Source organism: Neomonachus schauinslandi, chromosome 15, assembly GCF_002201575.2.
Source record: "Neomonachus schauinslandi chromosome 15, ASM220157v2, whole genome shotgun sequence".
NCBI lineage: Eukaryota > Metazoa > Chordata > Mammalia > Carnivora > Phocidae > Neomonachus > Neomonachus schauinslandi.
In genome coordinates, this window is record NC_058417.1 from 35,011,937 (window position 1) to 35,037,555 (window position 25,619).

The 25,619-nt window shown below is 59.5% G+C and overlaps 2 protein-coding genes across 3 annotated transcripts in view; one reads left to right on the top strand and one right to left on the bottom strand.

The window, feature by feature from the left end:
• Positions 1-6,621, top strand: part of SAMD14 (sterile alpha motif domain containing 14) — a 15,382-nt gene extending 8,761 nt beyond the window's left edge. Inside the window, exons 3-11 of the mRNA XM_044921904.1 lie at positions 343-509; positions 989-1,277; positions 2,052-2,139; positions 2,239-2,313; positions 2,424-2,583; positions 3,625-3,708; positions 3,780-3,899; positions 3,984-4,139; positions 5,005-6,621. Of these exons, the coding sequence (XP_044777839.1) occupies positions 343-509; positions 989-1,277; positions 2,052-2,139; positions 2,239-2,313; positions 2,424-2,583; positions 3,625-3,708; positions 3,780-3,899; positions 3,984-4,139; positions 5,005-5,160 (1,295 nt within the window). The 3' untranslated portion in view covers positions 5,161-6,621. The remainder of the gene's footprint in view (positions 1-342; positions 510-988; positions 1,278-2,051; positions 2,140-2,238; positions 2,314-2,423; positions 2,584-3,624; positions 3,709-3,779; positions 3,900-3,983; positions 4,140-5,004) is intronic.
• Positions 6,622-7,027: 406 nt separating this feature from the next.
• PDK2 (pyruvate dehydrogenase kinase 2) lies at positions 7,028-23,661 on the bottom strand. 2 transcript variants are annotated; one of them, XM_021703985.1, is made up of 11 exons: positions 23,486-23,661; positions 21,476-21,617; positions 14,077-14,148; positions 13,496-13,680; positions 12,882-12,971; positions 12,603-12,680; positions 9,872-9,948; positions 9,681-9,779; positions 9,411-9,518; positions 8,694-8,807; positions 7,028-8,103 (listed from the first exon to the last, which is right to left on the bottom strand). In XM_021703985.1, the coding sequence occupies exons 1-11, from the start codon at positions 23,601-23,603 to the stop codon at positions 7,963-7,965; spliced, it is 1,224 nt and encodes a 407-aa protein (XP_021559660.1). In that variant the 5' UTR covers positions 23,604-23,661; the 3' UTR covers positions 7,028-7,962. The 2 variants fall into 2 exon arrangements, with proteins under 2 accessions (XP_021559660.1, XP_021559661.1); XM_021703986.1 differs by lacking the exon at positions 23,486-23,661 and adding an exon at positions 22,688-22,703.
• Between the last annotated feature and the right edge of the window lie 1,958 nt (positions 23,662-25,619).

The following is a 25,619-nucleotide window of genomic DNA, read 5'->3' on the forward strand; positions in this document are numbered from 1 at the left end:
CCCTGAGCCTCCCTACTTCCCAGCATTGCATATAGCAGCTCACCAGCCTCCTCTCTTGTAAACTCCCACCCAGACCTTAGACCAGCTGTGGTGCTTCCTCCCCTGACCCATCCAAACAGGACATCCTGTGCTCCTGCGTGCCTGTCAGAGACCCCACCACACTGCTGTGTTTCCCGCCTCTGAGACTGTGAGGGACCCCGTTCTCCATCTCATCTGTACCCCCAGCGCGGGGCACTCAGAAACTTTGCCGAGTGTCTGGGGTGTGAGTGCGGGAGCCCTGAGGTGCTCACAGGCCTGCTGTCCTCACGTGTCTGGTCTCTGCCCCCTTCACCTGGTTCACAGACCTGGACTTGGCTGTGCCAGAGACCGTCAGACTGGACAGCAGTTTACACAAGGCCCGGGCCCAACTACTGGCCAAGGGCCGGAGACACCGGCCCTCCCGCTCCAGGCTTCGGGACAGCGCCAGCTCTGCAGAGGATGGTGAAGGCTCCGACGGGCCCGGAGGCAAGGTTGGGGCAACCCACCCAATCACGCATACCCTACCCACCCTCTCCGCCCCGGACAATCCCCCCAAACCCTGTTCCTGGGAAACCACACTCCCAGACTTCTGCCATAGTCATGCCAACAAGGATTACCTGCATTCACTCTGGCTTGGGTGAAACTTTGAAGGGAGGCATTATTATTCCCATCTTACACGTGGGGAAACTGAGGCTCCGAGAGGTTCAGTAACAAGGTCACCCAGTTAGGAAGTGAGGGACGTGGGATTCAACCCCAGCCTACGTGGCTGAAGGCCCCCCAACTCCCACCTCTCACTGCCCAGCCACCCCCAGGGGCCCGAGGACAACCCTTCCTTCCAGGTCCCCCAAGGACCCGAGTCCGGGCTCCTCGCTCCGGGGACTCCCTCGCAGTTTGCAGGGTGAAAGCAACTCCCAGCCGCTCGGGGAAGCGGGGAAGAGGGTTGCCAGTGAGCGGCCGGCCCCTCCCCCAGGTGACCGACGGCTGCGGGAGCCCCCTGCACCGGCTGCGCTCGCCTCTGCACTCGGGCCCCGGGTCCCCGGCGGGGGGCTCTTTCTGCCTGGAGCCTCCGGGGTTGCGGCGCAGCCTGGACGAAGACGAGCCCCCGCCCTCGCCGCTCACACGCTACCGGCCCTTGCACAACGCCGCCTCGCACGAGGGCCTGGCCGCCGCGTCCTGCTCGCCGCCCCGCTCCGCGCCCTCCTCGGACAGCTCGCCCAGCTTCGTGCGCCGCCACCCGCGCGCTGAGCCCCACAGCGAAGGTGAGCGGCCGTCGGCGCGGCGCCCCCTGCCGGCGAGCGCCGGGACTGCAGCGGTCCAGCCCCCGAAGGGGAGGGCTGGACCAAGTGGGGCAGGGCCGCTGGGGGCGAGCGGGCGGGGCGGGGCGGGGCGGGGGGGTGGGGGACACACTGCGGCTCCCGCCGTCGCTTACTGAGCGCCTACTATGTACCAGACACTGTTGGGCACTGGGACTCACAAGTAAGGAAACAGAGGCAGTCTTTGCCTTCACGAGGCTTGCAGTTTTGGGGAGAAACAATCTAATAATTCCTCATAGTTTAAGGGAGACGTGATCAAATCATCCCTTAATTAAATGTATAGTTACAAGTCGTAATAAGTGCTATGTGAGAGACGTGCACGGTTGAGTCGGGGGTGGGGGGGATACATAGTGGGGGGTAAAGACCTGGTGGGGAGCCTCCGGTAAGGCTTCTCTGAGGAAGTGACACGTGAGCCAAGATTGGAAGGCTGGTTAGAAGTCAGGATAAAATGAACAGTGAGTAGTAGCGGTCCCTACTTTTTCATGGTTTGCATAAAGCTTTCATAAATATTCCATGAAATAGGCAGGTGTTCGTGTGGGTCAGGTGTTATCCCCATATTTGAGATGAAGGAAGCTCAGAGAAGTAGAGTGATTTGTCCAAAGTCACACAGCTAGTGAAGGGCACCTGAGCCAAGTGGCCTGCTTTTAAGTCGAAAGAGGCAGCGGAAGGAGGCAGGCAAGCCACCACACGGGCTATTTCCTTCCCTCTCTTCCCCAAAAGATGACAGCCGGGATGCCAGCCCTCCTGAGCCTGCCAGCCCCACCATCGGCCTGGATAAGAAGACTCGCCGAAAGTTCCTGGACCTGGGGTGAGTGGAAAAGGGGCCAGAAGCAAAGGCTTGGAGCTTTGGGGTGCAGGGTAGCACAGTGGGCAGCACTGCCCCACTCCCCCCTGCCCTCCCTCACAGGGTCACCTTACGCCGAGCGTCCACTAGCAAGAGCCGGAAGGACAAGGGTAGCAACCGCTTGTCCATGGGCAGCAGGTAAGCCGTCCGCACTGTGCCTCAGCCACCCACGGCTTCTGCCCGGAGTTCCCCTGGGGCCCCGGCCCTCCCCGTGGTGCCCACGCCCATGCTGGCTGCTCTCTCCACAGGGAGTCAGTGGAGGGGTCCGGCAGGTCAGGGGGCTCCCCGTTCCTGCCCTTTTCCTGGTTCACAGACAGCGGCAAGGGCTCGGCGTCCTCTGGCAGCACCACCTCGCCCGCCTGCTCCCCTAAACACGAGGGCTTCAGCCCTAAGAAGTCAGCTTCTCAGGTGAGCCAATGGCCTCCCTGCCCCTGTACTGGCCCCAGACTCAGGTGACATGAGGGGGTGGCACTTCCCCCTGGCTGGCTCTGGGATCCAGGCACTCCTGGAGTCCATTTGTCTATCCATGGAGCCATTCAGTGATTCATTAGTTCATCCATTCTCTGAGTTCATTCATTCGCTTGTTCACGCATTCATATTCTGAGTAGTTCCTCCATTGAGTCATTCACTACATTCAACACACTGAATGCTAGTCTCCCCTGCCCCCCGCCGTTATCCACCCAGCCTGAGGCCTCCTCCGTGCACCCTAACTCTTCTGCCTGGCTCCCCCTGTCCTGAATCAGCCCCTGGACTACCTGTGTGGTGGGGTGAGGCTTGGAGGGAACTGGGATGAAGGGGGCGCAAACTAGCTAGTGCTCAGGAAGTGGGGAGAAGTGGGGGACAGAAGCAGCCATGAGTGTCTGCCCCCGCTCACGCCACATCCTATTCAAGGCTCCAAGTTCTACTTGTGCTTTCCTCTCACAAAGCGCGGGCACGTTTAGCCCAGTTGTCCAGATGAACGAATGAAGGCCCAGAGAGAAGGGACTTGCCACGTGGGTTTGCTGCCAGGCTCCATGCCGGCTCTGTGGTTGTTCCTTATGTGCTACTGGGGCAGAGGAGATCGGAAAGCTGCGAATTCAGGGGAGAAAGAGTTCCATCTGACTTGGGACTTCCTGATTTCCTCTCTCCCTGCACAGACTCCCTCCGTCTCGTCCTTCCCTCGTGCTGGGCCCTGGGATAGCATGGTGAACAGACAGCCCAGGGCCTCTTAGAGCTTATGATCTCTGCCCAGGCACTTAGAAGCCAGACTGCTAGAGGCTATGATAGGAGGCACAAAGGGAGGACCCCTGACCTAGCCTCGGGGAATCCTGGTCAGCTGCCTGCAGGAAGGGACACCTAATCTGAGACCTCCGCCATCCCTGCTAACATTCTGCCTCGCTTCTAGCCCCACGACCTCCTAGAAGCCTTCCATCCTGATGCCTCCCATGAGTCACCACGTCCTATGTGCCTGCCCAGCTCCTGGTTCACGCACAGGAGGCACTGAGCAACTCCTGGTGCTCAGTTCCCAACTTCAGCTCCATTCAAATGGGAGCAGTGGGTTGGGGAGACTCCCTTGGGCTTGGGGGTGAGCTCTCTCCTCAGCAGCTCGCACCCCTCCTCTCTAGGAATCCACCCTGAGTGATGACTCCACACCCCCTAGCAGCAGCCCCAAGATCCCAAGTGGGCCCCGGCAGGAGACCAAATGCTCCTACCCCTACCACACACTGTCCCAGTCTTCGGATGAGGTAAGCAAGCCCTGCCCTCTGAGTGTCGGGGATGCAGGCCACGGGCCATGTCTTCCCCCTCACCGTCCTTGGTCTCCACCCCAGTTCCTGGATGAGCCTCTCCCCACTGTCCACCACTGGACCAGCCAGCAGGTGGGCCAGTGGCTACACAGCCTCAGCCTGGAGCAGTATGCCGCCGAGTTCGCCGCGCGGCAGGTGGATGGGCGCCGGCTCCTGCAGCTGGATGGAAGCAAACTGAAGGTGGGTCAGAGGAGGAGAGCCGTGACCCAGCCGGAGCCCAAGGCAACCTTCCAGGATTGGGATCCCCCACCACCCTGATCTTTCATTGCCTCTAAGACCGCCGCCCTGACCTCTGACCTCTGGGCCTGATCTTTGCACTCTAGCATGGGTCCCCCGTCGGACTCGAAACTCGAGCCCCATCCTTCAGTTTGACCTTCAAGCCCCAGCCCAAGTCTCCAGGTTAACATTGAACTAGGACCATCACATCACCTGGCTCTTGATTCTGAGTCTCCTGCTGTCATAGGAAACCAGGCCTCTCCTTAATCATCTTGCCTGATTCTCAGTCTTAGAGGCTGCTGGTAGTCAGGGGAGGTGGGGGGGGTGGGGGGTGGTGCGGGGGTGCTCGGATCTTTGTGCTGGGAGGTTTCTGGCCTGTTCCCCACCCTGCACTACATCGTTTAGGCAAGAGGTGCTGAGGAGAGGCTCCCAGGAAGTCTGTGGAGTGGGGAGGGGCCTCGGCCATTGTCTAGCAGTGTAACCTTGGGCAAGTCACTCCTTATCTGTGGGCCTCAGGGGGCTGGGCAGGATCGTGCCAAGGCTGAACTCCTGAGTGGAGGAATGGGAGCCGAGGATTGCTGGGCGTGGGGGCAGGGGGCAAAAGGTCTCGTACCCTCCATCAGCATCTTTCCCAAACGCTCCCATTCAGAATTCTGGCCCTGAGCGTTCTGATCCCCGGGCCAGTCTGGGAGGTGCAGGCCACATTTCTGGGAGGACTGGCCGAGCTCCAGGCAGGGTGCACCTGGGGGCACAGAGAACCGGGGACCGGGGTTGGCCAGGGCCCGAGTGCTTCTGGGGCTCTTTCCCTCACCCTTGAATTCCTCCCCAGAGCCTGGGGCTCAGCAACTCGCATGACCGGACGCTAGTGAAGCGGAAGGTAAAGGAGCTGGCAGCAGCCGCTGAGAAGGAGCGCAAGGCCCAGGAGAAGGCTGCACGGCAGCGTGAGAAGCTCCGGCGCAGGGAGCAGGAGGCCAAGAAGAGCTAGGGGACGGCGGGGGGGCAGGCACTGGCTCCCGGGCGCTGCTGGCCGCCGGGCTCGGTGGGCACAGGCCTCAGCGGGCAGGCGGGGCCTGGACGCCAAGCTTGGGCTGGCCTGGCCCCACACTCTCGGGGGGTACATGCCCTCTCTCACCCTGTCACTGTCTGGACCCAGATCCCCCAGAAAGGGAGACCCCAGGAGAGGGCCCAGGAATAAATCCAGTTTTAAGGACTTGTTTGGCACAGAATTCCTAGGGGAGCTGGCAGGTTATGGGCAGAGGACAGAGAGGCCAGGGCTGAAGCAAGTCTGGGAACCCTGAGGCACCTGGGTCAGTCTGACCCTCTGCCCTCAGGCCACGGCGGTGCTGGCCGGCAGTGAGCTAGGACACCTGCTGGCCTGCCTGCCTTCTAGAGGCTCTGAGATGGGGCCTGGGTCCTAGGGCTTAGAGAGGTAGGAAGCATCTCGGCAGGAGTGGGTGGACAGAGTTGCTGCTCTCCAGCGCCCCAAGGGGGCTGTGTGCTGGGAGAGCTGGCTTCCGCTCCCAAGGGAGGCTGGCAGGCGCTGCAGCAACCTGCACTCAGGGTAGACTCCCAGTCTGCACTCAACGGGAGAGCAGAGAGAGCCGCATGATTATCCCAGGCGATCTTTGCCAGGACTTTCGGAGCAGGAAGGAATGGTGAAAACGTCCTTCGCCTTCCCCTTCCCTGCCCTCTGGGTCCCAATGGTGAGATGACATCCATACAGGTCTGCCCCTCCTGGGGCCCACTCAAGGCCTGGTCTTTGACCTGCTCTCTAACACAGGGCCCGCTTCTGTTGCTCCCTCGGAGGACAGCTGAGCCCTCTCTGGGGACAGAGCAAACTTGGGAGCTGGGGTGGGGGGGTGACAGAGGACACCCCCCCACCAATGCCTAGGTGGCACTGAACAGGTGAATCCTCACCCCAGCCAGGTAGAGAGGCAAAATCTGGCAGTTCCCCTGGAATCTACTGGAAGGGTTCATCAGCCTTCCCCCATCTGCTCTGGTCCCTGTCGGGGCCTCAGTGGGTTCCAGAACCAGCAGACAGTGCAGGCTCTGGTTCGCTGGGCCCCAAGGAAGGGTGCGCCAGGCCCCTGGGTGGGGTGGGATCTATACCAGTAGCCCAGGGATGACATCTATCCTTGTAAGGAGGGAGCGTTCAGGTGCAGCACGGGCCGGCAGCTTCTGGAGGATTGGCCAGTGACCAATGCGGGCTGGGGGCCCTCTGATTAGAAGTCCCTCTCCACCTCCAGCTGCCTGGAGTGGCGGACAGGACCCAATGCATGCCAACTCCCCTCGTTCCTGCTCGGGGGCTGTGGCTTCAAGGCCACCCCTGCTCTGGCCACGGTCCCGTCCCTGGGACTCAGCCCTTCATCCCCCTCTGCTGTCCGTGCGGGGAGAGGAGCTCCGCGGAAACTGAGACTTGGGGGCCCCCCGGCACCATCGGGGCCTGTTGGAGGGGCTGGTGGGGAGGGTGGAAGGCACCCAGGCCTTTGACACTATCAGGAGCTATAGGGGCGCCCACCTGCATGTGAAGGGGGGTGGTACTCAATTTATTTCAATAAACACTTATGATGTGCCAGTGACCTCTGTGTGCCCCCACTGGGAGGCTGGGCCCTGAGTGTGTGTGGGGGGGAGGGGGGCACGTCTGTCCCCAGCAGCCGCCCTATCAGGTGTTCAGGAAGGGATGGCTCTGCCTGGTGGTGTGCTCGTGGAACACCCTGAGTCATGCCCCGGGCTGGGTGTCCCGAGCGCGTCATACGGTAGTCACAAGGCCTGCACTCTGCGTGGTCTGTGCGTGCACATTCCCCCGCCCCCCCCCACCCCCCTGGGAAAGCAGCCAGGCCACGGGCTCATTCAGTCTCCTCTTTATTGTGGATGTCACGGCCCGTCGTCCCAGCCACTGGGGGGAGCACACAACTTTAACCCCTGTGTGCTGAGGGGAAGGGTGGGGGCTTTCGGGGCTATAAAACTAGCTATGTACATAGAGCCTTCTAGGGAGAAAGCCACCCCAAGCACGTGTGTGTCCAGGCACGGGGGGAGTGGGGGTCTGGAGCTCAGGCGGGACCGTGTGGGGGTGGGGCGGGCAGGTGGCCGTGTGCATGTGAGGACATGCTGGCAAAGGGCTTGGGAGACGCCTGAGGGGCTCTGAGCAGCTTGGCTGGGCAGCCGATCTCCGGGTCCTCCCAGGTTCCTTCACATTAAGGGTGAGCCCTGGGTGAGAACTGCCCCCTCCTAACCTTGACCTTCCAGCTTAGGATGGGGGGAGAGGCTGCAGGACCAGGTCCCCAACCAGGGGCCCAAGGGTGCAACCCCCTTCTCTACGCAGGGACACCCAGCTCCTTGCTAACGCTGACCCGGGCCCAGGGCCGGGGTGCCTGCACGGGCCGGGGGATAAGGCAAGCAGGGTGTCCACTTGGAAGGCCAGGGCTGTGGAGGGCAGTGAGGGGGACCCTGGACCCCTGGCAGAAAAGTGGAAGCTCTGGTCTCAGAAGGAGGACTGCCATGGAAACATGGCTCTGGGGACTCCCCCCCTATCAGGATAGAGACGTCCCCCCATCCTTAGGCATCGCCCACCGAGACTGAACAGCAGGGAGACCACCGAGGGGTCTCCGTGGAGACGGGGATTGGCACTCAGACCACAGACTGGTCACCGTAGTGATTTCCATGGAGACAGAAGCTGGTCGTCAGGGGAGAGCCACCCCCCACCTGGCGGGGATGAGGAGGGCCACCGTGGTGGCCAGTCCCGGGGACAGCAGTCTCTCCTCTCCGGTGCAGGGGAGTCCGGCGGCCCTTAGCTGACACGGTACGTGGACGTGTTCTTCGGCTCCGTGCTGGGCACACACCAGTCGCCAGCCTCGTGGATGGTCTGGTAGTGGCGCCAGGCTGACTTGTTGTAGACGGGCAGGCGCTCCACCGAGTCCGTGGACAGGGCCTGGAGAGCACCGGGGTCAGCCTGTCCCACTTCCCCGTGCCTCACCCACTTCTCGCTCAGGCACCCTTTTCCCAGGGTGGGTTGTGGTGGTGTCGGGCCATGGCCCCCACGTCCCACCCTGTGTCTGGGTCGGCCCAGCTAGGTGCCAGACACTGGCCGAGACAACGAACCCCGGCCCAGAAAGACCCATGAAAGGACCTGTCCCTTCTGTGCCTTGCCCCTGCCCATTCCAGAAGGCTACTCACTCAAAGGGTCAGGGAGGTAGAGGGAAGGTGGGCTGTGACCTTGAAGAAGGTCACCAATTCTGGGCCTCAGTCTGGCCCTGAGCTGAATGACAAGTTCTCTGTGGTACCCCCCTTCCTTCTATGTGTAAGAAGTCAAAGGTCCCCAGAACAGGGGTCTTAATCACGGACCAGGGACTTCCTTAAATTGCCTGCCAAGCTGGGAATGTCTGCAGGTTGCAGAACTGTAGCTTTGCTCTGACTCCCAGTCTGGAATGAGGAAAGGAGTGGAGGGGTGGAGACGAAACCTACCAGCAGGCTGACCGGCCCGCACACCCCGCAAGCTGGGCCCTGCGCCAGGACCCTCACCTTGAGATAGATGACAGCGTCGGTCCCAAAGCCCTCCATGGAGAAGAGCTGCAGGTCTCCCTGGAAGTACTTGGCATAGAGGCGGGAGATGGGGAGCCCGTACCCGAAGCCAGCCTACAAGGGGGCAGGAAGGGAGTGTGAGCAGGAGGCTGGTGCTGGGCCTCCTGGAGCAAAGGGACCATGCACTGAGTTGGGGTCGGGCCAGGAGCTTCCCAGAATCCCCCGGGGGTGAGGGCAGTCAGTCCGGTGGGGCCAGAAAGGCAGAGTAGCCCCAGCTGTGGGTGGTAGTCAGCGGGGCTGGCAGAAGAGCTCAGCCCTAGGAGCCGGCGGGTCTGGACAAGCGGGTGTGGATGGGTCACGGGGCTCCCGGGTCTCAAGTTCCCAAACCCAGCCCCCCTGCTCTGCTGGGCATGACAGAGAGGTGCTGATGAGCGAACTTCATGGGGCGCGAGAGGGAGAGGGAGAATTGAGGAAAGGGGACGGAGAGACACCCGCAGCTCAGGCGGGAGGGCAGCGGCTGCAGGCTCGGCGGGGGGCGGGGGGGGGTGAGGAGCAGGGGGGCCGGGACTGGGAGAGGTGACTGACACCGCATACAGCCACACAAGAGCGAAGACCACGGGAGGTGAGGCGAAAGATGGGGAGAGGGACAGTTTGATGAGAAGAGGCGAAAAAGGCATCCTTTAGGAGGTGGGGGGCACAGGAGGGAGACCATCTCACCAGCGGGGTCCCTCCAGTGCCGGGCTGGGGAGTGGGCGCTGTGGAGTACATGTAGCTAAAGAGTCGCTCGATCTTCCTCAGGGGAACTCCCCCACCTCGGTCACTCATCTGGGGGAGACAGACATGGCTTCAGGGCTCATGCCCCCTGCCCCCTGACACCCCTGAGCTCTTGGTCGTCCCCATCCCCAGGGTCTTCTCTGGGCCCATCTCCTGGCAGGAGGGAAGTCCCCACCCCACTGCTCTCTGGCCCCCAAATCAAGCGTTACATACTTTGATGGACAGATCTTCCTCACCCAAGGCCACCATGACCTTGATAGGTGGGAGGACAAGGCTGGACTCGTGGCTTTCCACGGTTGCACGCATGGCATTCTGTGGAGGGAAAGGCGGAAGAGATGAGTAAGAGCGGCCTAGCCCTAACCACCCCCAACACCGCAGAGGACCATCAACCCCCACCTCCTTACCTTGAAGAGTTCAAAAAGCATGTGGTAGAGGTGGGAGGGGACATAGACCATGTGAATTGGCTGTTTGGAGTTGGATGCTGCTGGGGAAGTCAAGACCAAGGATCAGGAAATTGTCAAGAGGTCACCATTCAGCATTCATTGACTCAGCACCTAGCACCCAGCACTCAATCACCCATTTATCCTCCTACCATCTGCCGGGCCATCCATCTGGCATTTATTCATCCAGCTATCCATTCATTCGGTGTCCATTCAACCATGTGTCCATACAGTATCCATCACTATACACATGTCCATCCATCCACCCGTTCACCCGTCCATCCAACAACCACTATATCAACATCCACTAATTCCTCTAACTACCCATCCAGCATCCAGCCATCCGACTGTCCCTCAACTGAGCATCTGTTCAAACATCCATCCTTCTTCCCATCTACCCATTCATTCATAGAGTCCAGATCCAGCCTTCCATTTATCCACTGTTTATCTAGCCCCTTCAACCATTCAGAAAGTATCTATCCGGCCTATATTCAGCCTACTAGCATTCACCTGGACCCCAGAACCCCTGGAGAGCTTTTTAATCCAGTGGGGAGAGGGAAGGGGTGCTGCGCATGATTCTGATACCAGCACTCTGCCTCTCAAGGATCGCTCTAGCCTGGAGAGCCTGGTGTGAGGGACTGCCTGTCTTCTCCTGGTGCCTGGCACACAGCTTTGTGTGCAGTGGGAGCTCGATAAATGTGCAATGGATTCGTGAATGAAGGAATCTCAGGCCCTGTACTGGGCAGTGGGGCATAAAGATGAACAAAATTCGGCCCTACCCTCTTGGAAATTCAAGTCTAGACAAAGGCACAACGGACTTTTACATTGAGTGCTGCACCCAGAGCTACGTGCCAGGCCCTGCGCTTGACCCTAGGGATACTGAAGTAACGTGGCCTGTCTCTGTCCTTCCATCTCTGCCTCCAAGAAATTAATTAACTAATTAATTAATTTATTTATTTATTAAAGATTTTATTTATTTGACACACAGAGAGAGAGAGCACAAGCAGGGGGAGAGGGAGAAGCAGATCCCCCGCTGAGCAGGGAGCCTGACGCGGGGCTCGATCCCAGGACCCTGGGACCATGACCCAAGCCGAAGACAGGCACCAACCAGCTGAGCCACCCGGGTGCCCCATACCTCTAAGTCATTCAGTCATTACAGAAGTATGCCCCAGGAAGCTAGGTGCCTAAACATTTTTTCTGGGAAGTCCAGGAAGGCTTTTCGGAGGACCTGGACTTGAACTGGGCCTTTCAGATGTGGGCAGCGTGACTTCCAGGCATGAAAGGCCTCAGGTTTCTGGCGCACAGGCAGGGGGTGGCTGAGGAGCAGGTGGGGGAGGGGAAGGGTAGAGAAACTTCCAGATCCCTGATCCTCCTTTCCCCTATGCCCCTGGTTCATCAGCAGGTCCTGACCTCTCTACCTCCAAGATATTTATCAAATCTACCCCCTCTTTCCATCTCTGCTGCCTTCCCCTCCCCTGGATTCCTGCAGTGACCTCCTAAGTGGCCTTCCTGAGGTCTCGCCTGCCCCCTCCACCCTCTAAATATCTTTAGAATGAACGTCAGAACCTGGCATCACCGTTGCTTCGAACCCTTCAGTGGGCTTCCCTGCTGCACACAACATCCCAGCTCCTGTCTGTGGTCCACGGGCCCTGCATGCCTTGGCCTCTGTCTCCAACCCCTCCCTGCCCATCTCCCAGCCCCCTCACTGGTCCTGCTGGTGCCTGACCACCCGCCCCACCCAAAGTAGGACCCCCGCAGCCATCCTTTTGTGTCCATTCTTCCCCTCCTCTTGTCACAGATATCCCCTCCCCCAAAGTTCTAACAGGCTGCTGGCTGCCCAGCTATATAGACTGAATTCCCGGCCTCCCTGGCAGCTAGGCCTGGCAGGTGACTTAGGGGAGTGACTGTCCAACCCCTGGGTCCTGAGGCCTCCTCCATCCTCTTCCCCTTCTCCAGCTGGAACTGAGACATGAGGGTGGGGAGCCGGCTTTGCTGTTCCACCCCAGGGCCTAGAAAGAGGGAAACCTCTCTTTTAATTAAGCCACTGTTATCTGGGTTCTGAAAAGGCAGCCAAGCTGATACCCTAGTAAATACAGTGCTCCTCCCCATCACTGCCACGTGACCTCATCTTGTTTCCTCCCTGTCACTTGTCACCATCTGAAATTAGCTTGTTGGGGCGCCTGGGTGGCTCAGTCGTTAAGCGTCTGCCTTCGGCTCAGGTCATGATCCCAGAGTCCTGGGATCGAGCCCCGCATCGGGCTCCCTGCTCCGCAGGAAGCCTGCTTCTCCCTCTCCCACTCCCCCTGCTTGTGTTCCCTCTCTTGCTGTCTCTGTCAAATAAATAAATATTTTTTAAAAAATGAAATTAGCTTATTGATTATTTGCTCACTGGCTAACAGCCCCCTTCCCCAGCCTCCCCAGCATGAAGAATGTAACCTCCATGAGAACAGGGACCTTCCTTGGCATGTTCGCTGCTTAATAAATACTTAGCAAATAAATTAGTAATAATACTGCTAATAATAAGTCAATAATAGCTCTGCTTCTGTCCCATCCATTTCTTTTCCTTTTTCTTTTTTTTTCCGGTTCCTTTCCTGACTCCCGATCTCACCTTCCTCTCCAGAGCCCTTAGACAGACAGACATGCGCACGCACGCACACACATACACACACACACACACACACACTTGCTCACTCACTATTGATCTCCTGGATCTCCAAGTCAGGCGAGGCCATGTAATACTTGTCGCACAGGAGCTTGGCCATATCGTAGGCATCTGAGAGAAAAGAGGGGCCGCTCAGGGAATGGGGCGGCCCACCCACCAGGCACTCCTCTTGCTTGGCACCAGCACATCGCCAACATTAAACCCAAGCAGACGAGGCCCCCCACCCACGGGGCGGGGCGGGGCACGACACATCCTCAGGCCAGGCAGCTGGGAGGGGGTCTCTGGGGCTCCTCCGTGCTGGGGACGGCTTACCCTTCACCACGTCGGAGACGTTGCAATTGGGGTCGATGCTGCCGATGTGTTTGGGGTGGGCTGGGTTGGTGCTGCCGTCAAAAATCAGGGCTGCGGGTGAGAAGGCAGGGAGCTGTTGGTGGGGCCCCCCTCCTGCTCCCAGGACTCTCCAACTCCACCCCTACATCCAACACCCCTCCTCCCATTCCCTGGGCCCCTCCGTCCCCGGCTCGGGCCATGTCTGGACTGTCTGCAGACCTGAAGTACTCCTCTCAGCGGGCCTAGTCCACCACACAGCCCACATGACATTTCTTCTTCCTTTCGCTACAGCATTTAGAAATCATTTTACTGTCCTGCACCTGAACTTACCTGAGCGTGAGGAACTCATTTAATTTTCAATTGGTTATAATTTCTCAACAATCACAGTGAATACTCCGGGACTAAGGAACTCGAAACAACAAACAATTTCTGAATATAACAGAGTTGTGACGAATACCACATTGAACGCTTTTGAAAGAGGCGACGCCATTTTGCCTTGTGTCAGCGTTCACAAGGCACTTGCACGCTGCTGCCTTCCTCCCCCACTGTGGAGCCAGGGAGGCGGTCTCGGTCCTGAGCCCCCCAGCCCCGCTCACTGTGCTGGTTGATGAGCATGCGGATGGAGATGCGGCTGAGGTAGAAGCGGTCCAGAAAGTACTGGATGTTCTGGTTGGAGACCGGGTCGTCGCCGTAGGTGTCCTTGTACTCAAGCACGCCCTGGGCCATGGTGGGCACCACGTCGTTGTGGCGGTTCCGGATGGTGACCAGGGCATCAGTGAACCTGCAGGGCACGGCAGCTGTTGGCCCTCACCCGGTTCCAACCCTGCGGCACCCTCAGACTCTCCCCTGCTTCTGACCTCTTCTCCACATGTCTTCACTCACAGGACCCTTCCCAACCTGACAGACCCACAGCGCCCTCCCCACCGCTTCCCAAGCCCACCCTGCATCTTCCACCGCCTGCCCGACAGCCGGGGGCACTCCTCAAGGGCAGGAGCTTGGATCCCCCCAATCAGACTCAAGGACACGGAGGCCAGGGGCCAATTCCCCCTGAGACTAGATACCCTTGAGGACAGGGATCATTTCTTCCATCCTCCTGGCCATTTCTGCCTCCGGGCTGTGACCCAGTGCCCCTCACCTGCACCTGCCCTCCTGCCCCCCACTGGGGCCCCTCACTCACTGGCTTAGGGTACGATGGTCCTCGGGGTCCTTGTCCAGGAACTCCATGATGTCCAGGAGACTTTGGACATACCTGTGTGCAGTGGAGGGGGGGACATCACCTCAGCTCCAGGCCAGGCCTGGCCCCCTTCCCAACTGACTCAGCTGCCCCCGCACCTGCCCCGCCCCTACCGTGGGCAGTGGCACGCAGAGCTGCCCCCACACCGGCCTCACCCCTACCCACACAGAGCTGCCCTGCTTGACAGGCTACACCACACTTTTTCTCAATTCCTTTCATCTGTATGCGAGTCTCCCTGACAACACAGTAAGTTATGCAAGAACATCTCTCATTTGCTGGTCCCCCTCATAGCACCCTGGCTGTGGAATCTAAGAATAGCAGTCTTTGGAAGGCACTGGGGATCGTCCCATCCCTGGGGTCTTCACCAAGAGAGAAGGCTGGGGCCAGTCGCTTAACCTCCCCGAGCGCCCTCACGGAAACCGGTCCTAACGTCTGTGCTGCCACCAGGGTTAGGCTGCCACCCACGGGGCGCGGCTGGCAGGGTGACTGGCCCAGGGCACGTCACCGAGCGGGGGCTCAGTGGGGATTATAGCCGAACGCTCTGCGCCCCTGACCAGGGGCCGTGCGCTCTGCCCAGGGAAGTGGATTTTAAATGGTGGGTGGGCAGGACACAGGAGCGGGGCAGGCAGGCCAGCTGTGACCGTGCGTGGGGCCGGAGCCCGCGGAGAGCCAGGACAGCTCACTCCACTCCGAAGGCCCAGCAGGAGTGCGTGGCCCCCTGCTGCCCCCCATCTGCAGGCCTGGTTGGGAGGCCGATTTCCCCAGGACCTCGGAGAGCTGGGGAGCCAGGGGAGTGCTGGGAAGCCCCGAACTCGGGGCCGCAGGGGGCCAGCCTGTGCGAGGGAGTCAGGCTCACCTGTGGCGGCAGAGCGTGCCCACCTGGAGCCACTGTCCCCCTGCCCTGCAAGCCACGACCCCCACTGCTTCCTGCTACCACGTCCAGCCCACGGGTTGTTCTCCTGGGGAAGGCCACAGAGCCGAGCCTCTCTCTGGTAGAAACACTCGTAGCGAGCAGGAAGGAGGGGCTGCCAAGAGCCCTGGGACAGAGGGCTCTGCGGCCTAACGGTCTCGCTAGAAAAGGCGCCTCCACGGGAGATGCATTCCTATGGACACAGTGCTTTGACCTTGACAGGTAAGAAGGGCAGGCATTAGCCCCATTTCACAGGCTCCTCAACTGAGGCCCAAAGCAGTCATCAGGCCGGGAGGCAGGGTGGTGAAGACTCAGTCCTCCGCACTCTTGCCACCCGGCAGCGCCGGGTCGGCTCAGAATGCCCACCTCCACGTCCCTGATGGCTCTCTGCCCAGAATACCCTTCCCCCTTCACCTCCCCCCCACTGCTCTTCCCTCTCTCACTTCAGAGACTAGAGGAGAGGGTGGGGGCGCTGGCTGGGGCGCTGGCTCTGCTGAGTCCCCATCCTGGCTTTTCCACTCAGGGCTGTGCGGCCTGGGTAAGTCGTGGAGCCTCTCTGGGCCTGAGTTTCCTCATCAGGAAAGTGGAGGGTTTCGTACTGCTATCACTGCCTTTCAGTGGAGGTCAAAGGCCATACTAAGCTCCGTGCCCAGCACGCAGTGAGCACTCTCCAGATGTGCGCCCTTGCTCCGAACGTGGTTTACACGTCAGCCACAGCGGAGTGCATCCTCTGAGCCCCATGCGGCACCGACACCCTCCTGCTGGTCGTACTGGGCGTAGGCTCTGAGTCCCGTTTTAATCATGCTCTGGACAGCCGCCATGCTAGGGCTGGCAGGAATGGGGACTTTCCAGCCCTGGTGCTCCCCGCCTGTCCTCCCCACCCAGCAGAAGAGACCAGCCTCCCCCTGTCCCCCCCCCATGCCTGCAGCCCCAGCAGACAATCAGAGAGGCACTCCAAAGGCCGGGCCTCAAGCTCCCTGGAGATTAGTAACAGGCGGGCTGACTCTGCTACAGAGTGACGGAGTGACGGGGGCCAGAGCCTGCCTGTTGCCAAGTCTACCCGGGGTCTCCCGTCCCCCAGCAGCCTTGAGGAGCATGCCGTACTTCCCCTTGCTGTAGAAACCAGCCCAGGGAAAGCAGGTGATACGGCCCAGGCCCCACGGGCAGGGGCCGCGCTGGGATTCGAACCCATGTCTGTCTGACACCCAGTCCACACCACGTGGCCAACTGCTCACCATCCACCCTGGTCCCAGCAGTGACATGACGGCTGCCGCCAGCCTCAGACAGGGCTCGGCTCTGTGCTTGCCTGCCCCCCTACTTTCGCCTCCGTGATACCCTGTGAGGTGGGTGCTCCCGCTCCCCCGTTCTACAGATGAGGCGGTCACCGTGCAGAGCTGGGCTTCTCTCTTGCAGGCTGCGTGCCCCCAAATCCCTGCCCCCCTCCCCCATGCCCAGGATAAAGCTTCATGCTCATGACTCTGGGAGGGGATTTGGGGAGAAAACCTGCAAGTGTGCAAGGCTGGGGTAGGTAGAGAGAGGAAGGGGAAGAAACCAGCTGGAGAGTGGGGCCCAGAACCCCTTCCTAAGATGGGGTGGGGGGGCAGGAAGGGAGGGAGGGGGTGGGAGCTAGGAGGCCCTGCCCGCTGGGCCAGGAGGTGAAGGGGCAGGGACAACATCCCAGCGCCCTAGCTACTGGCCCCATCCCTCCGAGGCTGCCTGCCGCACCCTAGAGAACAGAAGTGGGGCCAGTGAAGTAAAGGGTGCCGGGACGGACGGACAATGGGCAGTCCCTCCCAGGACGGGCATGCAGAGGGCCGCCAGCCTGAGGCCCCCTGCCCGCCTCCCTCGTGGGGCCACTCCTGCTGGGGAGTGGGTCCGCGTGGGCTCTCGGGAGGGAGAGGACAAGATGGGAAGGATCTTCCCAGAGGACCCTGGGCCTGGCTGAAGCCCGCCGAGGCCTGGTAACCCAGATGGCACCCTCAGGCAAGATCTGGTCCTACAGGGAGAGACAATGAGAAAGGAGTGACCCTGGCTCCTGGGCTGCCCCCGCACTGACCGCCAGAGAAAGGACTGGGCTCGGACCTAGGAGGCCCGAAGCAGCGGTGCACTGGCCGATCTGGCATTGACTCCCCGCCTCCCAGCAGGTCGTGGGGGCCCGATATAGCTGCCCTAGGGAAGGCCTGGGCCTGCCGACCTCAGCAGCAAATCAGGCACCCAGGACTCCTGCCTTCTGGGGCTTTCTAGCTTGCCCAGAGCCCTGGATTCGGGAGGCAGGGGGTGGAATGTGGAGGGAGGTGGAGGGGGCGTGTGCATGGCAGCGTGTGTGTGTGTGCGCGTGTGTGTGCGTGTGCACCAGGCACTAGTGTCCACAGCCACTGTGGATGAGCAGTGTGAACAAGGCAGTGGCCGTTTGAGGAGGGGGAGCTGGCAGACCTGTCCCACATCTGGAAGCTGCTCTCTGGAGGGGAGCCGAGTGCAGGCCCTGAGCCGGGCAGACTTGGGCCCTGTGGCCGGCTGGGCCCTACAGAGGCCACTGAGCTGCTCCTGTCCCCGGCTTGAAAATGGGGTTCAAGGCAGTACCACTCTGACATCCTCAGTCTCAAGCCCGGTTATGGGAGGAGAGGCCGAGGGGTTCAGGGAGGATGGGACTCGAGCCCCGGCTCCATGCCTGGTCCAGCGCGGGCCACGGGAGCCACTGCCACGGTGCTGGTTCTTCTCAAGGGCTGTGGTTCCCGCGGGGTGGGGGTGCGGGTCCCTTGCAGGCGGGGGAGGTTTGACAGAAGGTGCTGGCCCCACTGCCCCCTGCCCCTTTCCCTACAACCTCTGCAAGACCCTTAGTGACAGGAGTGACTCACTGTCATCTGATTCTACTCTGCAACTCTCACTCAACACCCCCCCTCCCCACTTTCTGGAAGCACACTCCTACCAGCTCCACGCCCTCCTCCAGCTGGCTTTCTCTCCGGCTCTGTGCTCCAGCATCTCTAGCCAAGTGCATTCCGGTAAGGTGGGCCCTACTGTAGTCTCGAGGACTTGCTCAGGGAGTTTGGCGATCTCTGATCCAGGTCACTGCCCCAGAACAGAGCACTCTGCCTGCCCCCTCATGAATGTAGCCACCGGGTCACACAGCCTAGGCTGGAGTCCTAGCTCCCCCACCTGCTGCCTGAGTGATCTCACACACGAGCCCTAACCTCTCCGAACCTCAGTCTGCTCATGTATGAAATGGGAGTAATGACAAGGCCTACGGCAGAGGGCTGTCGGGAAGGCTAAGTGAGTGAAGATGTGGACATGCCCAGAATAGTTCCTGATGCAGGGTAGGCCCTCCAGGTCTATTTGCTGTCATCAGCACCATCACTATGAGGACCACACTGTCTAAGAGAACCCTGGCCAAACTCATATCTGTGGCCTGGAGGTGCAGCTCAGGGACACGGCTTGTGTTGACAGAGTTCTGCACACTTTGGCACCGAACGGTGGCGTTTGTCCTTAGAAACAGAACGAATCCCCATTTTACAGGTGAGGAAGCCGAGGCTCAGGGAGCCTGGAGGTTTTGCTAAGAAAGTGTCCAGCAAGCAGCGAAGCCAAGCCTCAGAGTCAAGCATGCTGACACAGACATCAAAGGCCAAGGCTTCCTACTGGCTTCCAAAACAGGCTCCCTCCGCACCAGGTCTGTCTGGTTGAGACAATTTACCGGGTTTATTTAAAACCAGGAATGCTCAACATGTCCCCAGTGACTCTGGCCTAGAACCTCTGGGCAGCTGAGTAACAACTCCACTCGCCTTCACCACGTCATATCACCACCACTGCGAACAGCATTCGTACCAGACTTTTCCATTTCCCAAAGGGGAGCGTTTGCTCCTTACTCGTCAGACTCTGAGGGTAGAGGCCCTCTTGCCAGGCTCCGTGGTACGCTGTCCCCCTCCGCTCGTGCAAACCCTGCCCACCTCCACCACCTCTACATCCAGTGAGTTCTCCTGGAGGGAGTCTGCACTCTCTCACAGGCGGCCACCTCGTCCCCATCAGAAAATCCCTCCTCCCCTCAGACCTCAGTCTCTCTTGCTGAGGCCGATGATGCCCATTCCCTAGGAACAACCTCAGCAGGCTCCAGTCAGTGCGTCAGGACATTCCAGAAATCCCATGGCCTGTTCTCCTCTAAGCTGAACCAACCACTGGGAAGTGCTCTCTCTTGTCTAACTTCGCTCTGTCCTGCTGTTGCTGGACATGACTTCCAAGCTTGGAGGGAAGAAAGACCAGGCCAAGCCCACACATGCGTAACTGATTTTCAGAAACAGCCTCCGCTGGGGCCTGGGGGCCTCACAGGGAGCCCAGCAGCTCCCTGCTCCCCCACACCCCGACACACATCCCCTGGGCCTCCTAGGAACACAGCGTCCAGGGAGGGGCCTGCGAGGGCCTGTCCTGGCGTCAGGGGCCTGCTGGAGAGGAAGCTGGGCCAGCCAGCCAGACAGAACTGGAGGAGAAGCGGGCAAACAGATGGCACCTTCTGCCTCCTCCCCGCCACTTCCCCACCACCCCGCGGTGGGAAATGCTGGTTGGCTCAGAGGTCTTGGACCTCCAAGGGCCAGGGCCCAGCGAGGGGTGACCTGGTTGGGCTGCAGGAATGCCAGACCCTGCCCTCTCCCCCTGGCCCCCTTTGCAGCTTGCACCGAGAGCACTGCAGGTGCAGAGTGAGGTCGCAGAGGCCCTGGCTGGGCCCTTGCCTGCCTCCACGCCCTGGCACAAGCAGTCCAAGGCCTGGAATGCCCTTCCCTTCTTTCTAGGTGTGAGCTCACTCCCGTCCCCCTGGAAGGCCCAGTGACATGTCACCTCCTCTGTGTGTCCATCTCAACTTCCCCACAACTCTCTGCTTCAACTGACATCCAGCGTGTGTCTACTGGGAGCCTGGCCTTGTGCACAAAACACTCTCCTTACCGTATCTCATTACATCAGAGTAAGTCCTGCCTATTCAGATATCCACGCATAGAAACGATGCTAGAAGGGCACCACTAAGACCTTCTGAAACCCTACCAGTGTTCGGTTATGGCGTAGAGGGTAGTGGATGGCATTCTCTTCTATCTATTTTTCTGTGTCTTCCAGAAAATACTTCCACGATGAGGAGGAAAAGAACCCCAATCCACATTACTTTTTAAATAACATTTTGGTTCTTTAGTAACTCTTTGGCAGCTCGCTGCTCCCACCACGATCTACATAACTCTCAGTTTACCCACTCTCCTGCTCCCCGCGAGCTCCCGGGCTCCCGGCAGGGCACTGGGCTCACAGCAGGTGTGGAGCCCTGCTCCTGAACCCAACAGCGAACCACAGCCACGCCACACCATAGCCAAACTGGCAAAGCCTTCCAGCGCAGGTGCCACCAAAGATCAACCAGGATTAACCATCTGCATGCCAGTCACACAGCAAACTCTTGTTTGTTCTTCATGTGACCAGCCATTGGTTCATGTCATCCAGTTACTTAACCTGGGACAGAGTTATAGAGGGACCTTTACTGAGGACTTCCCCCTGCTACTGCTGCAACTTTTGGTCTTTGCTCCTCCAAAGTTCTTGGGGGTTGGTACTGTGCCATCCCTACATCTGAGTGTTTTCCAACATCCAAAACAGTCCAACTTGTCGCTTGGACTAAAACATTTGAAAAGGGGCGCCTGGGTGGCTCAGTTGGTTAAGCGACTGCCTTCAGCTCAGGTCATGATCCTGGAGTCCCGGGATCGAGTCCCGCATCGGGCTCCCTGCTCAGCGGGGAGCCTGCTTCTCCCTCTGACCCTCCCCCCTCTCATGTACTCTCTCTCATTCTCGCTCTCTCAAATAAATAAATAAATCTTAAAAAAAAAAATAAAAATAAAATAAAACATTTGAAAATTCATTTCTTCCTGTTTCTGTTTCCCTACAGGTGCAAGCTGCAAAGGGGGCCAGGGGGAGAGGGCAGGGTCTGGCATTCCTGCAGCCCAACCAGGTCACCCCTCGCTGGGCCCTGGCCCTTGGAGGTCCAAGACCTCCGAGCCAACCAGCATTTCCCACCGCGGGGTGGTGGGGAAGTGGCGGGGAGGAGGCAGAAGGTGCCCCCAGGTAAATATTACCCAGTAGGTGCTGGGTTTCCAGAACCAGAGCTGGTGGTGAATGCCAGTATTAGCATGGTTTGGGTTTTGCCTGTGAAAACAATTCCCCAGGTGGATCCTGGGTTTCTGGAGAAAGAAAAGTGGTAAGAATAGGGCTGGCCCACAGGCATGGAGGCTAGGAGCTTTATCTCAGTCCCTGTTCTGGCCTAGCATTCCACTTGACCTTGGGCATCTCTCCAGCCTCTTGGAGCCCCTGTGCTTCCTCTCTGTCCCCACCTCCCTCAAGGCTACTGGGAGCACAGAGACTCTGGGAGCCCAGGGGCATCTGGCAGCGAGGGAGTGGGAGGTGCAGGGGCCTGGCCAGGGGTCTCACCAGCTCTGGACCAGCTGCACCGAGGGTGTGCTCAGCACTCGGTCTGGAAGCAGGTTGATCTCTTTCATGATGTTGGCCAGGCGCACGGGCAGCTCCTGCCTGAGGAAGGTGAATGAGGTTTTCTCACAGGCATTGCTGGACCCTGGAGGGAGGGAGAGAGACAGAGGTGAGCCCACAGAGCTGCAAACCCCTGGAGCCAGAGGTCATCTCAGGGGTCAGGTCGATTAAATCCTTCATTTCCTGAAGGTTCAGAGAAGTGACCAGGGGCACAGAGCAAAGCACCTCTCCTAATCCCCTGCAGGGCTCCCACCTCCATGCCACCCTGCCTAACCCTCTCCAAGCTTGCGTCCCCTCGCCCCCAGCCTGCTTGCCTTCAACCACAGGGGACAGGGCCACTCTCAGGCCCACTTGGAGCTGCCTCTGGCCTCGGTTACCTTACTTCTTCACTTTCTGTCCCTCCTAGTAGACACTCGCTTTGAGGGGTGGAAGGGGTAGGGTGGGGTGGATCGGGTGGGCAGAGGAGCCTGGGAAAACCACCCCTTCCCGGGTCTGGGCCTGGCTGAGGGGCGCTATGCCTGGACCATGGCAGCTGCGGGGTCCCAGCGTCATTTCTGGCCCAGTCTGTCTTCACCCAGGCTGGTCTTGATGACATCTGTAGAGTTGACCCTGCGTTAATGCCCACGTGGGAGGCACACAGGGCCCAAGGATGGGAGCCCAAATATCTTGGTCCTTGGTCTGGCTTCAAGATGAAGACGGAGTGGTAGACTGAGGCCATGGCCTAGAGTCAGAAGAGCCAGATGCTAGTCTAAGTTCCGCTTCCAAGTCTGCCACCTAGGGCTTGTGACTACCCTTCTGAAGATCTGTTTTCCCCACTGCACTACAAGTGGACCAAACTTGACTGTGAGCCCCACCCAGTCCATTTCTATAACTGGGGTTCAGTTTGGACCAGACAGCTACTGGTGGCTGGGAATGGGCCCAGGGGACTTTCTTACATAGGACAGCTCAAAAAGGGCAGGGGGACAGGCAGACAAGTCCTGGGTAACAGGGGCCCTGTGTCCTAGATGCCACCTCCCCACCCCCTCCCATCAGTGACGCAGCTGTAACTTGAGCCAGGCACTGTCTCTTCAACTCCTGAGAGACCTGGGCACCCCCTCCTAATCCCTAGCTGGCACCATGGAAATACCCCGTAGACAGACAGGGCCCACACAATGCCTGTTTCAGTGGCCACAGCGGCACAGTCTTGCTTCTGCTCCCAACGCGCCCCCAGGGCGTTGCTGGTGGGTGATCCTGGCCCAGGAACCTAGGGGCAGCCAAGGCTGCAAGCCTCCTGACTCCGCCTCATGGTGCTCCAAGCCTCAGCCTGGGAAGGGACAGGGAGCCAGGCCCAAACAGATTTGCTCTTCAAGTGTCCTTGCCTACTGGGCCGGCTGGGGGCCAGCTTCTTCAGTGGGTGGAGGTATACTGACCAGGGACCTCCCTCCTGTTGACATTTTTCTGAAAGAGCCCAGTCCCCACCTGACCCCTGGGTGCCCAGCCCAGCCCAGGTCTCTTTCCAGATGTTTGCACCTCCACCCTGTTACTCCCCACCAGCATCCCCACCCCATTTCCTCTCCATCTCCTACTCATTGAGTCACTAGGACACCATTAACCCTTTCTGTCTGGATATACCCCACTCCCCTTCTGCCCTAACATCACCTCCTCGCTCTCCCTTTCTCTGTAAGACCTCTCACAAAGCCCAGCAAAGTATTTAGACCCCTTCTTCTCAGTGCCCCCACTTCCCATTGACAGCCCAGTATACAGGTCTTCCCCAGGATACCTTAACCCACTCAGGACCAGTCCCTGCCCCTCCCTCCCCCGCCTTAACCCATTCCTGCCTGTACCCCAGCAACCCCTCCCTGTCACGCAGGGCCTCTCCTCTCCTCCGCGTTAATCCTTCGTGGCCAGGGCTCCCTCACTCACTGCCCCCCGCGCTCCGAGGGCCCCCACGGCCTGCCACCCCCCACCCCGTACCAAAGTCCAGAAACTGCTTTATGGACAGCGGGGACGGGGAGAACTTGCTGAAGTGTTCGATGTACTTGGGCGCCCCTGCCAGCGACGCATTCTTCAGCAGCGCGCGGACCCAGCGCATGGCGGCGGTGGCGGTGGCGGCGGCGGCGGCCGCAGCTCGGGCTCGGGCTCCGGTCCCCCAGCGGGCAGCACTGGCGCTCAGCTCGGCCCAGCCCGGCCCAGCCCCGCCCAGCCCGGCCCAGCGACCTGGACGGGCCGCCTCCTCCCCGCCCCGGCCCTGGCAGTCCTCCAAGCCCCGTCCAATCGGCTCGTTGCGGCGCCCCGACGTCGCCAATGGCCGCTCACAAACAACGCCGGCAGAGCCAATCGCCTCTCGCCCCGGCACGTGGCTTTCCCCCCCCCCCCGGGCCCACCCCCTTAACCCCGTCCTGGCCCGGGGCGGCCTGTTGTTTTCGGGAGGCCGCGCCGTGAGCCCGCCTCCCGAGCGTTCGCTCCGCCCTTTCCTCCTCCGGGGCCAAGCCCGGCTTAACCCCTGCCTCCCCAGAGGTCCGTCATTCCTCCTCCCTTTTCATTTCTTCCTCTCCCGCGCCCTCCCAAATCTCTTTGGCTCGCCTTCCCTGAAACTGTCCAGGTAGCTCTCAACGAATCCGTTCCCTCTCAAAGGGACCTGTTTCACCCGGCCTGATCCCCACTTGCGCTCCCTGAGGGGGACGATCTGGTGGGTTCCCAGTCCGGATGACAGTGACTCGGACTGGGAAAGTTTGCAAACTTCGGGATCAGGATGCAAGCCCATGTTAACCCCTCATACAGACGTGCCCCCCACCCGCTTCCACAAAGATCCAAGTGGCTCAGGAAAAGACCGCACCCAGAGTCAAAACCCTAACTAACGACTGGCGGCGGCGGAGGCAGCCCTTAACATCAGCGCTATGCGCGCAGTTCTCAAAACACTTTAATTATTCTCTACTCATTTGACCTGAGAAAGCGACCCTCTTCGTACTGGGCTGGCTTAGAGAAAGGTCCTGCCAGGTGATCTGCGCTGGGGGCCGGGGAGCCCGCCCCTCCCCAGCCGCCCTGCGCTCTCATAGGAACAGAGCGCGCGCTCTTGTGGTGGAATGCGGTACGTCCTGACACCCCACCCCCACCCCTCCCCCCAGTCTTGTCCCTTTGATGTTTTCGCTCTTTCACTGTTCAGACCCTGGGCCCCACTGACCAAGTGCTCAATATGTGCTGAATTGTGCTGGGAACAGGAAACACAGAAAGGATAAGGAGGTAGTCTTTTCATTTCTCAGTTTGGGAGGTAGCTGCCCAAGTAAATAAGTAATTACTGTGTAACAGAATGTGATTACAGTCAACACGGAGCTATGCGCAAGGCTTCGCAATGGAAAAGGGACTCTTAGCTGGATAAATAATAACCTATGTGCCAGGCACTGTTTGCATGCATTATCTCCTTTAATTCTCCAGACGGCTCTCTGGTGATATTATTATCCCCATTATATAGATGAGGAAACAGGCTCAGGGATCATTCTCAAAAGCAAATCTGAACTTGTTACTTCCCTTGCTCACAGACTTTCAGTGGCTCGCTGCTTCTTACTGGCACCCTTCCAGCTCTTGCGCAATCTGCTTTGGCTTAACTCTCCAGCCTCCTCTCTTCTCATTCCCCAGCTCAACTCCCAGCCATACTTATCTACTGCCTTGAACCAGCCTCCAGTCTCCAAGCCATTACAAATGCTGTCTCTTCTGTCAGGATCATTCTTTCTTCTCACCACCTATCCATTCTTCAAGTCTCTGACCCTATCAGGCCGGGTTGTGGGCTCCCTCTAAGGGCTCCTTAGACCTCCCCAATCTTAGCACCACTTGGCTCCTATCACACTGGGTGGAAATCATCTGCCGACTCATCTGGCTCCTCCACTAAACTTGAAGCTCCAGGAAGGCAGGGCTGTCTGTGTCTGTATAATTCACTGCTCTATCTCCAGGACCAGGCACAGCACCTGGCCCATAGAAGGGAAAAGAGTGTGAAAAAAGAATTGGGACCACCAGGGAGACATGGCACAGAGTCATCAGGGAGGACCACCAAACATCCTTCCAGCTAGCAATTAAATCATTGATGATGTTGGTGAGTGCAGTCTTCAAGTTGCCC

Bases quoted from the DNA above. Each gene is read 5' to 3' on its own strand.
- PDK2 (XM_021703985.1), bottom strand. From the start codon at position 23,603: ATGCGCTGGGTCCGCGCGCTGCTGAAGAATGCGTCGCTGGCAGGGGCG. The intron at 21,618-23,485 runs GTACGGGGTGGG...CCCTCCCTCCAG, and splicing joins AAAGCAGTTTCTGGACTTTG to GGTCCAGCAATGCCTGTGAG. The intron at 9,949-12,602 runs GTGAGTGAGCAA...CTTCCCCAGCAG, and splicing joins GGAGATCCAGGAGATCAATA to CATCCAACTCCAAACAGCCA.